At 43.1% G+C, this 15,091-nt stretch overlaps 1 protein-coding gene across 2 annotated transcripts in view; it reads right to left on the reverse strand.

The window, feature by feature from the left end:
- Window positions 1-15,091, reverse strand: part of DDX31 (DEAD-box helicase 31) — a 149,346-nt gene that overhangs the window by 3,668 nt on the left and 130,587 nt on the right. For both annotated transcript variants that reach the window (XM_073600533.1, XM_073600532.1), the window contains exon 19: window positions 13,380-13,560. In XM_073600533.1, the coding sequence (XP_073456634.1) occupies window positions 13,380-13,560 (181 nt within the window). The remainder of the gene's footprint in view (window positions 1-13,379; window positions 13,561-15,091) is intronic.

Raw genomic sequence — 15,091 nt, forward strand, 5'->3', positions numbered from 1 at the left:
AATCAATAGCTTGTAATCCCCTATTAATTAGTGACAGTGGACCGCACAGTTGTATGGCCTGAAGAGGTGACCGCGCGGGGAGGGAGTCCCTCACAGTTGTGTTACAAAAATGCTGCAGTTTGCTGGGTGGGGACTCAGATGTCAGGTCAAAGGTCTCTACTGAATTCATCTAATCACCTAATTAGCAGGCATGCACCTACCTGTCACAACAAATGCTTAGAAGAGGGGAAGGCTGGATGAGCCAGCCTAGTGGGAGGGGAAACTTGTTAACATCCTAAGGCTACGTGAGATAATACAGCCTCTAATCACAATGTTAACTAATTACTTAGGACTTCTAAAACTAAAAAAGAAGCACATCTTATATTAAGAAAAATAAATAAATAATAGTTTAAAAAATATACAGTATAATATATAATTCAAATGATTTCTGCACTTTGTTTTGCTGCTGCAATCTTCATGGACATTTATTTATCGGGTACAAAGGTACAACACAACCCCTGTATATACTGGATTATGTGGACTACGTGCGCCTTACTATTTTAGATGGACTGCATATATTTTATCTATACATATACACTTGAGTCAAAACTTGAGTCCCTCTCTGGTCTTGTGGGGTGTGTATAAAGTTTAAAGAAACCTGTACTTAAAGTGATTGTAAACCATTACCTTGTAAAACAACCCATTCAGTTTACAGTAGAAATGAAGGGTAAAATATCTGTGTATAGATATAAAAAAAAAATTATAAATACATTTCTCCCTTTTTTAGTGACTACATTCCCTCTGTTCTCAGCTGCATAAGAGATGGGGGAGGAGAAACAGCATTACACTGAACTTCCCAGTAAATGGCTGTGCAGGTAATGGGGGGGGGGGGGGCATGTCAGGACAAGTCTGACCAATAGAGGAGAGCAGGCTGAATTCTCGGCATAGCTAGAGAACTGACCAATGTGTGTTCTCCTGCTTAGTATGGTCAGTTTCTAATAGGAAAGCAGAGGGACTAGCAGGAAATCCAGGGATTTCACACAGAGGAAGGAATACAAAAAGAACAGGATACAAGTACAAGGTACAGCAGGAAACATTTTAGTGATATAACATGTTGGGTTTTACATATTCTTTAATATATAGGATGCCTTTGCAGACCTTCTACCAGGCCATCATGCTGATCCTGTATTATCAGTACTTTGAGTCACTGACCCAGAAGCTTGCAGAAAGTAAAATCAGAGAGGTGTCAAGACATACTTTTTCTGGGTTGGCAGTTCAAATCATTAACCTCATTGGATTAGCAAGGCAGACAGGTAACTAGCTTTTTTGGAATGAGGGTCAACAATGGGTTCCATTAACTAGATTATAACCGAACCACCTTAGAAATAGTTAACTATTTTTTCTTCCCAAAAAAATGTAACTCTGTCTTGACAGCCTTGCAATTTACCCTACCTTTGTCCCTCTGCACTGCCAGCCGGGTGACACCTCTAATGCCTACTGCAGCTTTGTGTATCACTGGCCCGCTCATTAAACTGCGAAATGGCATCCCAACAATATGAGGTTCCTCCTGACATCAGGATGACAGCATTGTGCAAAGGACCAGAACCTGGCTGGCTCATGATGCCCAACTTTCCGGATTTTGTCTGATTCCTCTTAGCTGACTTTAGTAAGCTAATGAATATACCAAGAGATCAGACATTTATACTAGCAGCTTAAAAAAATGATCTGCTGCCATCTACCAGGATGATGAAGATGAAACGAGGATGGACATTTCAGCCAGACAATGATCCCAAACACAAAGAGAGATTATATATGTATATACACTGAGCAAAGTTATAAACGCAACACTTTTATGTTTGCCCCTTTTTATCATGAGCTGAACTTAAAGATCTACGACTTTTTCTATGTACACAAAAGGCCTATTTCTCTCTCAAATAGTGTTCACAAATCTGTATTATCTGTGTTAGTGAGCTCTTCTCATTTGCTGAGATAATCCATCCACCTCACAGGTGTGGCATATCAAGATGCTGATTAGACAGCATGATTATTGCACAGGTGTGCAATAGGCTGGCCACAATAAGAGCCCATTCACACAGGGGCAACTTTGGATCCGACTTCAAGTCGCCCCAAGTCGCGCTACACGAAAAAATCAATGTAAGTGAATGGATCTGTCTTAATGCACACTACTGAAGTCGCTCCGACTTCAGAAAAGGTTCCTGTACTACTTCAATCCGACTTGAAGGCAACTTGTACCCATTGATTTCAATGGAAGTTGCCTCCAAGTCTGATCACTGTTCATACTGAGGCAACTTTACAGGAAGCAGAAAAGAAATAGAAAGTAATTTCCTCCACTAAACAGCCAGCCCCCTCCTTCTCACACACAGCTGATAAGCTCTGATTGGCCACTTGTAAAGTTCCCTGTCCTGGAGGCGACTTCAAGTTGTGTTGTAAGTTGCCCCAAGTCGTGCTGTGATTCATACTCAAGTCGTGTCCAAGTTGCCTCCCAAAGTCGTGCTGGAAGTCGTGTTGCCCCTGTGTGAATGGGCTCTAAAAGGCCGCTCTAAAATGTGCAGTTTTATCACACAGCACAATGCCACAGATGTCGCAAGTTTTGACAAAGCGTGCAGTTGGCGTGCTGACTGCAGGAATGTCCACCAGAGCTGCCCTTGAATTGAATGTTCATTTCTCTACCATAAGCCGTCTCCAAAGATATTTTTCAGATATTTATTTGTAAAAAAAATGAAAACCCTTTAACATTTTCCTTCCATTTCACAATTATGTGTCACTTTGTGTTGGTCTATCACGTGTACATAGAAAAAGTCGTAGATCTTTAAGTTCAGCTCATAATAAATAGTAGCAAACACAAAAGTGTTGCATTTATAATTCTGCTCAGTGTGTGTGTATATGTGTGTGTGTGTATATATATATATACACACACACACTATATTGTCAAAAGTGTTGGGATGCCTGCCTTTACACACACACATGAACTTTAACGGTGTCTTAGTCCGTAGGGTTCAATACTGAGTTGGCCCACCCTTTGCCGTTAAAACAGCTTCAACTCTTCTGGGAAGGGCGGCCACAAGGTTTAGGAGTGTTTGTCCATAAAGACAAGGATGAGCGAGTTTGGGGTGGAGGAATTTGACTAGCCTGCACAGAGTCCTGACCTCAACCCAAAAATTGATGGCAAGACGAATGCAGTATGTTATAAAAAAATACTAGAGGGACATTTGCATTCATTAGCCAGGAAGCTGCGCATGGGACGTACTTGGACATTCCAACATGACAATGATCCAAAACACAAGGCCAAGTCGACTTGTCATTGGCTACAGCAGAATAAAGTGAAGGTTCTGGAGTGGCCATCGTAGTCTCCTGATCTCAATATCATTGAGCCACTCTGCGGAGATCTCAAACGTGCCGTTCATGCAAGACAGCCCAAGAATTTACAGGAACTGGAGGCTTTTTTTCCAAAAGGAATGGGCAGCTTCTGAGAAGATAAAGAGCCTCATCCACAAATACCACAAGAGACTTCAAGCCGTCATTGATGTTAAAGGGGGCAATACACGGTATTAAGAACTGGGGTATGTAAACTTTTGATCAGGGTCATTTGAGTAGTTTCTGTTGTCATTATGATTTAAAAAGAGTAAACACAGTTGACTGATAATAAATGGCTTCAGCCAAACACTAACCATGAGTGAAAGAAATGTTTTTGTGTTATCATTCATAGTATCTGAAAAATGGCCAAGAAATCATAAATTCTGCCAGGGTATGTAAACTTATGAGCACAAATGTATCTATGTGGTCAGGCTCTCGTTTTTTTGTGTTTTTGGACATATCGTTTTTTAATGGTTAGATCCATGAAAAACAATGTGACTGCTTTCCTTGCCTGAAAAAGGGTTTCTCTGGGAAAAAAACAATGTGTAATATTGCCAGAGGGTGTAAGCATAATTAGGGTCCCTGGATACTTAATGGGACAATAATGTTATCTTTCAAACTGGAGGCAGTACAGTGTCCTCATTAGCAATCTCATACTGGGGGCTTATCCTACAAAGTTATGCTAGCCGCACTACATGGGACACCAACACAATGCCTGCTTGCTCTGCAGGCAGTGACAAAAGGGGTTAAATGGAAATGATTGACATGAAAGCGCAGGGCAGGCACTTGAATGGTGACTCGGTGCCAGCAAGATGTTATTTTGTGCTCAGAAACGCCGGGCAAAGTCCCCTTTCCCCTCTGGGACAGACTAACTGACCTTGTCCAGCCTCGATGCCCATAGACCTGACACATCCAGGCAATGGGATCACAGTAATTACCGACCACAATGTTCTGCGTATTCTCTTCCAGTGACACCCGGCTCCTTTTTTTTTAATTGGGGTTTTAACCTAGTTCCTTTTCAGATGTGACAGAGTATGAAATGGGCTTATTCCAGGGGGCCGGGAGAGCTGGTCTGATCCCTATTGTGGCTCAGTCTTCATGGTCAACGTGCTTTGGGAGCTCCAGACAATGACAGTAGACGGTCTCGCATCCTCGGCTGCCCTACTGCCATACTCCTGTGCTGACTTCCCAGACACATGTAAATCTGGAGACCAGCAACAAAATAAACTACGCAATGAACAAGAAGTCTTATACGCCATCTGCTTGTTTGAAAACGAAGCAGATGAGATAAAGGAAACCTCGAAAAGCACAAGGAGAAAGGCTGCCCAGACATGGCGAGAGAGATCGGAATACTGCCTGTCAAAACTGGGTTCTGTATTGGTTCAACAGGGACTCCAGGAGAGGTAAAATCAACCAGTGACCCATTAGTGCCATCCAGGTGATGTTCCCTCAGTTCCCTCAATTTATTTTCCCTCTGGAAAAATAAATGAAAAAAAAATCAACATTTTTAAGTAAGTTTACGATTTTGTGATGGGCTGTATTCATAGCCGTCTTAAGCTGCAAGCGGCTCGTGGGCCGCAGGTTGGACAACCCTGAATTATATGACAATAAAAGACTAAAGTGTAAATAGGAGAGCAATAAGTGGCTAAAAATATCTTTGGGGTGGCCAGCTAGGAGATAGCCTTAAGCCGGGTACACACTAAGGCCTCATGCACGCTGCAGCTCAAAGGAGTTCAAAGAAGCAGCTCCTACAGGCATCTTAGCTTTTTGGAGTTCTTATTTTTTCTGCTTGAAAACTCCCCTCCATGTTAGCCAATGTGTCCATGCACACTTTGGCTTTTTTTAGGCGTTTTCAGGCTAATCATATGTGTATATGAGAGCAGCCATATTTGTTCAGTACAAAAGCAGACACCGCTTCCTGCTTAGCCATGCTCCTAAAGTGCTTCTGGTTCTCTAAGTTCACCAGTCAAGTCCGACGGGCAGAAAACATTGATCCCCAACATGTGCCTGCACTTATTGATCTGTATGCCCCCTTAGTCCCAGGAGAAGTGATTTAACTGAAAGCTTGCTTAAGATGATGGTGAAAGAAAGGGCATTCCAGTATGGCTAGGTAGATCCTACGGGGGTCCTTTGGTGCTGTAGAGCAGTTACACTTGGGACCTCTGGAACCCCTGTTTGTGCACCTCTGGTGACAGGACCTCTTTGAAGGTACTCTATGATGTATCTTCAGCTAGCTCATATTTTGAAGTATTAGCGTATTTCAAGAAATTCAGGTATGACTTTTTTTTTAACATAATTACATTGGTCCAGCTTGGACCAATGTAACTACAGTATGTACAGCGCTCCTCAGAAAATGAGTACACCCCTTTTGAAAAGTAAGATCTTAATCAATATCTCAATGAACACAAGAACAATTTCCAAAATTTTGACACAACTGAAGTTTATAGAACATTTGTTTAGCTGATTACATGAAAGTAAGGGCTCTTTCACACGGGGCGGATCAGTGATGATCCGCCCCGTGAACACCCGCTTGCTCAGCGGGGATCGCTCCGCCGATCCCCGCTGAGCAGAAAGATGACAGGTCCATCGCTGCACACTGTGCAACTACGGACCTGTCAGAGCGCCGCTCTCCCCTATGGGGGATCGGATGATGACGGACCGTAGTGTCCGTCGTCACCCGATCCAAAAACGGATGGAAAAGTAGGTTTTTCCTCCGTTACACTTTTCGGATCGGAGCAGGTCGGATGTCAGCGGAAATGTCACCGCTGACATCCGACGCTCCATAGGGATACATGTATGTCCGTTTTTCATCCGAAAACGGAAGGATGAAAAACGGACATACGGATCCCCCGTGTGAAAGAGGCCTAAGGTTAATAATAAAACTTAGATTACATAATCTTCAGCTTTACTCAAATTAGTTGATGCAAAACGGAATACACCCCACAACAAAAACTACTACACCTAATATTTTGTATGACCTCCATTAATGTAAGGACAGCACCAAGTCTTCTAGGCATGGAATGAACAAGTTGGCGATATATTGCAACATCTATCTTTTTCTATTCTTCAAGAATGACCTCTTTTAGAGCCTGGATCCTGGATGGAGAGTAATGCTCAACTGGTCTCTTCAGAATTCCCCATAGGTGTTCGATTGGGTTCAAATCAGGTGACATACTTGGTCACTAAATCACTTTCACCTTGTTCTTTAGAAATGCAACAGTGGCCTTAGATGTGTGTTTTGGATCATCATCATGTTGGAAAAGTGCACAACGACCAATGACACGGAGTGATGGTAGCATCTTCTCTTTCAATAAAGAGCAGTACATCTGTGAATTCATGATACCATCAATGAAATGCAGCTCCCGGACACCAGTAGCACTCATGCAGCCTCACAGGAGGACACTGCCACCACCCTGTTTCACTGTAGGCACCATGCATACTTCTTTGTACTCCCCAACTTTGCAACGCCATACAGTTTTGAAGTCATCAGTTCCAAAAAGTCCCAGTAGTCTTCTTTGTCAGCATGGGCCCTGGCAAATTCTAGGTGAGCTTTTTTTGTGCATGGACTTTAGGAGAGGCTTCCTTCATGGACGACACCCATGCATGCCATTCCTCTGCAATGTATGCCGCATTGTGTCATGGGAAACAATCACCCCAGTTTTGCTTTCCACTTCTTTAGCTAACTGCAGTTAACCTGCATGGCCATTTTCTTCAACCCTTCTCTTTAGAAGACACCTTTCGAGGTGTTAACTTCCGTGGACAGCCTGGACGTCTCTGTGAGATGGTTGCAGTTACATCTTTGTTAAATTTTTGTATCACTTTTGCTACAGTCTTCTGACTGATAATTAAAGATTTGCTCACCTTCTTGTAGCCTTCTCCTTTCTTGTGTAAAGAAATTATTTTCTTTCTCAGGCCTTGTGACATTTCTCGTCCATGTGGTGCCATTGCTGACAGCAAGAAATGGGAAGGGGTTTTCTTTGCTAAATAACGCCCTTTTATAATCAACTGTATGCTGGACACCTGTTTAATGAATAATTAGTCTCATCTGTAGTTAAATTCTTGTTCATAAGGATTTGTTGTTGTCTAAAATGTAGCTTTGCTCCTAAGAATTTCAGTGTATTCATTTTTGCAACATGGTCTTAAATGAATTTGTTAGGAAAAATACTTTTTTTTTGTGTGTGTGCAAATTAACAAATCTTGGTTGCAATCAATGGCCCCCATCTGTGGGAGTATTTTGTAGTACAGTGCCCCATAGAAAATGTTGTTTCTTAAAGCAAAGTAAAGGTTTTCTGACAAATTTGTTGGGGTGTACTAATTTATGCTGAGCACTGTGTATACAATACCTGGCCGATGGCCTTGGAAGCTGGTATATGCATAGTTACATGGGACCAAGCTGGATCCATGTAACAAGGTCATACCTGAAATTCTTTTATAATGTCAAATTTTTATATTTGCAGTACCATATTCCTTTATTGTATAATATACACTATATTACCAAAAGTATTGGGACACCCGCCTTTACACGCACATGAACTGTAATGGCATCCCAGTCTTAGTCTGTAGGGTTCAATATTGAGTTGGCCCACCCTTTGCAGCTATAACAGCTTCAACTCTTCTGGGAAGGCTATCCAAAAGGTTTAGGAGTGTGTCTATGGGAATGTTTGACCATTCTTCCAGAAGTGCACTTGTGAGGTCAGGCACTGATGTTGGACGAGAAAACCTGGCTCACAGTCTCCGCTCTAATTCATCCCAAAGATGTTCTCACAAATGCGCTTCTGGAAGAATGGTCAAACATTCCAATAGACACACTCCTAAACCTTGTGGACAGCCTTCCCAGAAGAGTTGAAGCTGTTATAGCTGCAAAGGGTGGGTCAACTCAATATTGAACCCTACGGACTAAGACTGGGATGCCAATAAAGTTCATGTGCGTGTAAAGACAGGAGTCCCAATACTTTTGGTAATATAGTGTATATTGTATGCAGGGAAAGCTCTCCCTGTGTCTGCATGGGTTTCTTCCAGGCACTCCAATGTCCTCCCACACTCCAAACACATGCTGGTAGGTCAAAGTGATTGTAAACCCATTTATTATTTTTTTTTTTAATCGAACACCTGCTCTATGCAATGGTTTTGCGCAGAGCAGCCCGAATCCTCCTCTTCTTGGGTTCCCCACCGGCGCTTCTGGCTCCTCTCCCCTGCCGAGTGCCCACCATGGCAAGCTGCTTTAACACACAGAGCACAGCTTGCCCCTTCCCCCCACTCCCTCCTTACTGGCTGTGATTGACAGCAGTGGGAGCCTCTGCTGTCTCTGAGCCTATCAGAAGAGAGCGAGCCGAGAGAGCAGCTGCTCTCATGCACAACGCTAGATTGAAATCGGGCTCAGGTAAGTATAAGGGGGTGGGGGGAATTAGCTGCAGTCAGGTTTACCCTAGAGCTCTCCAAAGTGAGGGGAAATCCCCTCTTAAGCCGGCCATTGATGGATCGAATCCTGTCCCAATTGCTGAACCGGCCCAGATTCTATCTATCTATAGGAAGGTTAGTTGTAGCCAAGTTGATCCATCAATCACCTTGGGTACAACCAGCCTGTCAGATTTTTTACATGCAATCACCACTGGCGACTAAATCCGCTAGCAATAATCATTATGTTCTGCCGGCCAGGAAGGCTACTCACAATAGCGCTGAGGGAGGGATTCCCCCATCAACACAGTTAGTGGAAGGAAAGTAAATTGCGATGCATAATCTATGGGCTGCTTTAGACAGTTAGCAGAACAGGTTTACTTACTGGAATATTTCCTTTCAACTCCTGGTCCTGTGAGAGCTCCAAATTTTTGTCTCTCCCATCACCTGTACCAAAGATAATGGTCCCCAGGACAAAAAAAGGGATAACTCTTCCCAGCGTGGACACGGGCCGCAAGAAAAACCTGACAGAGGTCCTACCGGTTTCACATACAAAAAAAAACAACAGGTTTTGGCTTTACATGCACTTTAACCCCCTTTGATAAGTTAATATTACATTAAACTCACCATTTTCATATATATATGTCCTAAAAAAAGGGTCACAGCTGGCCTTCGGCGAGCGGCATTTTTGAAAATCTGCAGTGGTAGCTTCAGTTTCAGGCATTTCACTGAACAGGAAAGGGATGATAACTTGTATGTCGGCCTTTGAAGACTGAATTCTCTTTAAATGATCACTTAATGATCCCTTAGGGTCTTTAAACGATCTTTTGTGCTATGGAACGCGACACGTTCACGCTCCCCAGGAGCTCGCCTTGTGCAGAGAGAATAGAGGTGCGCAGACCCCGACTTTTGGCAGCCTAATCGCATGATACGCCTCTGGCCGTCAGACAGAGCAGCGCCTGGCTGTCTTCAGAGGCGGCCCCATGCTATGTAATGTGCTTCTTATCTGCTAATCACACTATTATGTGCGGCATAAAGGCTAGGACAAATCCTACTAGTCATGGCCTGAGACACATGAGAAAGAGGGGGGTCCCAGTCAGTTATCCATCTGCCTCTGCAGACTGCAAGAAGAGTCGCAGATTGGCCCTGCTGAATGCCTGGACAATGGCTCACACCACTGCTAACATGCGGGCGCACTGCGTTATACGGCTTGAGGGGCCAGCATTGGTTTCCATATGGCCCTGTAAGGATTTAGGGATACACACCTGTCTATTAAGGGGCAACTCCAGCTAAACACACGGTTGGAAGAAAACATCCAGTGTATTATTTTCAGATCCAACTTGTAAATCAAATATAATAGTCATCTAATGTACCCACTCTTGCTGTAGTATACACCGATCAGCCATTACTTTATGATCACTGACAGGTTAAGTAAATAACATTGATTATCTTGTTACAATGGCATCTGAAAGTCTGTGGGATATATTAGGTAGTGAGTAAACATGTTGTTCCTGAAGTTCAAGTGTTCAAAGCAGAAAAAGCAGACATTGTAGTTTGCTATGTATGGGGCTGTGTAGCCGCAGATCCGTTGGGGTGCCCATACTGACCCGTGTCCACAGCCAAAAGTGCCTACAATAGGCATGTGAGCATCAGAACTGGACCACAGAGGAAGGGAAGGAGGTGGCCTGGTCTGATGAATCACATTTTATTTTACAACATGTGAATGACCAGGTGTGTGTGCGCCACTTACCTGGGGAAGAGATGACACCAGGATGCAGTATGGTGAACATTTATATTACTATTAGTGAAAGGTATTTGCATCCACTATATATACAATTGGCATATATCATAGATCCTTTGAATTACAGGCTGGTATTTCAATGAAATCTCTTCAAAACCTCAGTACAAGAGTGTCCCAGCATCTGGGTGGTAGCGAGGACCTATACTGGAGGGACACGTTACTAGAGTGTCCATGGATCTGGGTGGTAGCGAGGACCTCTACTGGAAGAACATAGAGGGACAGAGTACTAGAGTGTCCAAGGATCTGGGTGGTTGCGAGGTCCTCTACTGGAGGAACAGAGTACTAGAGTGTCCAAGGATCTGGGTGGTAGGGAGGTCCTCTACTGGAGGAACAGAGTACTAGACTGTCCAAAGATCTGGGTGGTAGCGAGGACCTCTACTGGAGGAACAGAAAGGGACAGAGTACTAGAGTTTCCTGGAATCTGGGTGGTAGCGAGGACCTCCACTGGAGGGACAGAGTATTAGAGTTTCCTGGAATCTGGGTGGTAGCGAGGACCTCTACTGGAGGGACAGAGTACTAGAGTGTCCTGGAATCTGGGTGATAGCAAAGACCTCTACTGGAGGGACAGAGTACTGCTTTAGTGCCTCTAGAGACAGAAACGATTGCGATACATGGACAAGAATAGGTGTTTCTGGTTAATCGTGGCTTCATACTGTCATCAGACAGCGATATTACTCACAGCATCAAACACTTTTTGGTGATAGCTGTGTTAAGCCTACGGAAAAAAAACAAACCTTTTTTCTCAGTGGAAAAGCTCTTCCTGCTCTCCCAATCCAGTGCTGTGTTGGCATAGGTGAGTATTGGTCATGCCCCTTGTCACACTGACTTTTATTATGGAGGAAGAGAGGGGGTGTGTCTGACCAGGTCTGTTACACTGAGTTCACTGGGCAGTATAGTAAAATTCTTAAGCCTATTGAACTGTGCAGTCATGTCCAAGGCAGAGATCCGTCTGAAAAAAAAAAAAATTAAAAGTCAGCAGCTACAAATACTTTAGCTGCTGACATTTAATATAAGGAAATTTAGCTGTCCAGGGATCCCGCAATGTCGGCACCCCAAGCCGATTCGACCATCGGCTTCAGTTGCAGGTGTGCCGACATTCCAAGTAAGGGAAACTTCTGGCGGTGAACTATGCAATCCTTTGGAGTAGCTCAGGTCTATTTCTGTACCTACAGACTATAGGAACCTACAGTGATTTATGCTTGTATCTGAGCTTCACCGGTGGGTATTTCATATCTGATGACATTGGATGGACTCCATATATATTTCATGTATTGATGGCACTTACTATGCAGTGACAGTGCTTTCCATAGGATTATCTGTGTGTTGGTCGTGTACTGCATTCGCCCATTGTGGCTCTAAGGTGCAGTATTACCACATACAAGCTTTCTGGTGATGATTGGGTCCTTTGATTCATATGGACTATAGGTCCCATTAGCGTGCAGGTGCATATATCAGGGGTTCCATCAGCTTTAGGGGGGTCCAGTTTATACAGTCACCTCTGTCTCAGCTATAGTGAGGGCTGAAGTGGGTTGCTGTGGTAAGAAGGAGAGTTATAGGGTGTTGTTTTTTGAGGGTATAGATTATTGGGGAGATTGTGGTGTACTTTAGGAGGGAGGGAGGTACTAACGTGTTTCCCCAAAAATAAGCCCGGGTCTTATATTAATTTTGGCAATAAAAGACACAGTAGGGCTTATTTTCGGGGTAGGTCTTATCATCTCATGTGCTGTCTTCTCTCCGCCTCTACCTCCCTGCTTGTCAGGAATTCCCAGTGGAACTGAGTAAAAGTGCTTGTAAAATCCAAGAATCCACTTTATTACAGTATTATATAATGTAAACTGTGTATGTTTCTGTAATATAATTGTGCCAAATAACTACTTATAGCGCCGGTGGGCGCTTCCGTGACCCTCTCTCTTTCCAGCTTCATGCACCGACCAGGGGGTGGGGGTGGGCGGGGGGGTCTGAGATCCCCCAGTGACAGCTTGGAGAAGAGGAGGAGAGCAGTGGGAGATCAGCTGAGCGGCGCTGTACCGAAGGTATTTGGAACAATTATATTACAGAAACACACTCATTCTACATTATATGCTACTGTAATAGAGTGGATTGTAGCATTTTACAAGCGCTTTCAACTAGGGCTTATTCTCACAGTAGGCCTTATTTTCAGGGTAGGTCTTATTTTCGGGGAAACACGGTAGTATGTTGTAGGAGTTTTTTTTGCTGTTTTCAATGTTTCTTATCTTCAATAAAATCATTTTTTTTGATGAAGTAGCCTTTGGGTGGTCTATCCTATCCCCCTTTTTTAATTTCCTCTGTTTTTGTAGTATATGTGTACACGGGGACACCCTCCCCTTAATTGTGGGTGGCACCCCTCGTAATTTCTATTGAGATCGGGCTCCCAGTTCCATACCTTCTTTTTGCGGTGCTTTGACTTGGGCAGATGTTAAAAGCATGTGCAAAAGCCAGTTGACATCTGTAATAGAAATGCTTCTCAGAACCCTGATGCCCATTTTGCTAGGAATTTTAGAAGGCCATCAAGAGCTTGCTGAATATATCAAGAAATGCGTGTCAGTGCCTAATAAACACATTAAGTTTTTGGTAATCTCTGATAACAGAATTCTGCATTAACTACAGTATGCCTAAAATGTTGACACTTGAGAAAATTAACCATTGGCCCCCTGCGAAAAAGTATGTACCGGTATTTTTGGAGAAAAGGAACTAATTAGATTCTCCCTTCCTTTAATTTTTTTTTTTTTAGCAAATGAATGGAAAAAATAAATTGAATGCACTGGACAGCATTGTTCTTTTCCAAGTTATTTACATCCATAATTCTCACCTTTTGTGCTGGTCTTTTTTGTGCTTCTTTGAACTTCCAGCTAGCTGCTTGCTGAGTTTTTGTGGTGCATCTCTCAGGCCAAAACTCTTGGCTACGTGGCCCAAATGGAGAGAACGGACATGGAAGATGTGCTTTAGGTTCTTAGGATATGTAGCATAAGAACGAATATAGGACTGCAGTGCTGGGAAGAAAAAAATAGGTATTAAATGCTGTGACATGATCAAAATACATACACAAATTGCAAGGTGTTATCTCCAACTTTATTTAATAAACAATGCAAGTAGCAAAAAATTCCGAGTGGAAAACTAGGTTAACCAATCGGAATTCACTTTACTGATGTCACACTAATACAAGATGGATTCTGATGTGTTGATAAGTATAACAATTTTTTTCCTTGCTCTCTTTTCATGAATAAGCCAATACAAGTAAATCAGATAGGGGTATGTGTCACAGTAACCAAGTACTTTCACAAAAAAAACCCTTCAAATTGTAAGATACATTTTGGCATCAATGGATGTTGCATTGTTCTATGTGGATACAAACATTTTCACAATTTGTTTTCTATGTGCTTGGGAAGCCCCCAATCCCTAGGGTATTCTTTGCACAAGGCTTAACTTCTGGTCCTCAGTACAGCTCTACCATGGCCTTCTCTACTAACCAATCTTCCACAATAGAAATATACCATGCCCTTCTTCACTGAACAATCTTCCACTATAGGGCTATATCAAGCCTTTCTCCAATAAACAATCCTCCACCACAGAACTATATCACACCCTTTTCCACTGAACAATCATCCACAACAGAGCCATACCATGCCGACGTCCACTTAACAGCCCTACATAACAGAGCTATACCACACCCTTCTCCACTAAACTATTTTCCACCATAGAGCTATACCATCCCATACTTCACTAATCAGTTCTCCACCATAGAGTTATAACCACTCCCTTCTCTACTGAACAATCCTCCACTATAGAGCTACCACTGCCTTCTCCATTGAATAATCCTTCCACTGCATTCTCTACTGATCAATCTTCCACCATAGAGCTATACTACTCCATTCTCCACTGAAGGATCCTCTGCCATAGGGCCATACCACACCATCTTCCACTGAACAATCCTCCACCATAAAAGCTATACTAAACCGTCCTATACTGAACAATCCTTCCCCGTAGAGTTGTACCATGCTCTTCTTCTTCACTGAACAATCCTCCACCATAGAGCTATACCACACCCTACTCCATGTAACAATCATCCACCATAGAGCTATACCACACTCTTCTGTATGGAACAATCGCCTACCATAGAGCTATGCCACTCCCCTCTGCATTGAACATTTCTCCACCACAGAACTCCACCACACCCTTTTCCACTCAACAATCCACCACAGAACTATACCTTTCCCTTCTGCACTGAACAATCTTCCCATTTTCTTCTCCTTTGATTCTTCCACCATAAAGTTACACCATGCACTTCTCGACTAAACAACCCTTCTCTATAGAGCTATACTACCCCCTTCTCAACTTAACATTCCTCTACCATAGAGCTATACCACACCCTTCTCCAATAATCCACCCTCAACCATAAAACCTTACTATGTCCTTCTCCCCTGACCAATCCTCAGCCAAAGGGTTCTACTAAACCCATCTCCACTGAACAATCCTACACTACAGAGCTATGCCAAGGCTTTTCCATTAAACAACCATCCTATA

Source organism: Aquarana catesbeiana, linkage group LG09, assembly GCF_042186555.1.
Source record: "Aquarana catesbeiana isolate 2022-GZ linkage group LG09, ASM4218655v1, whole genome shotgun sequence".
NCBI classification, from domain to species: Eukaryota; Metazoa; Chordata; class Amphibia; order Anura; family Ranidae; genus Aquarana; species Aquarana catesbeiana.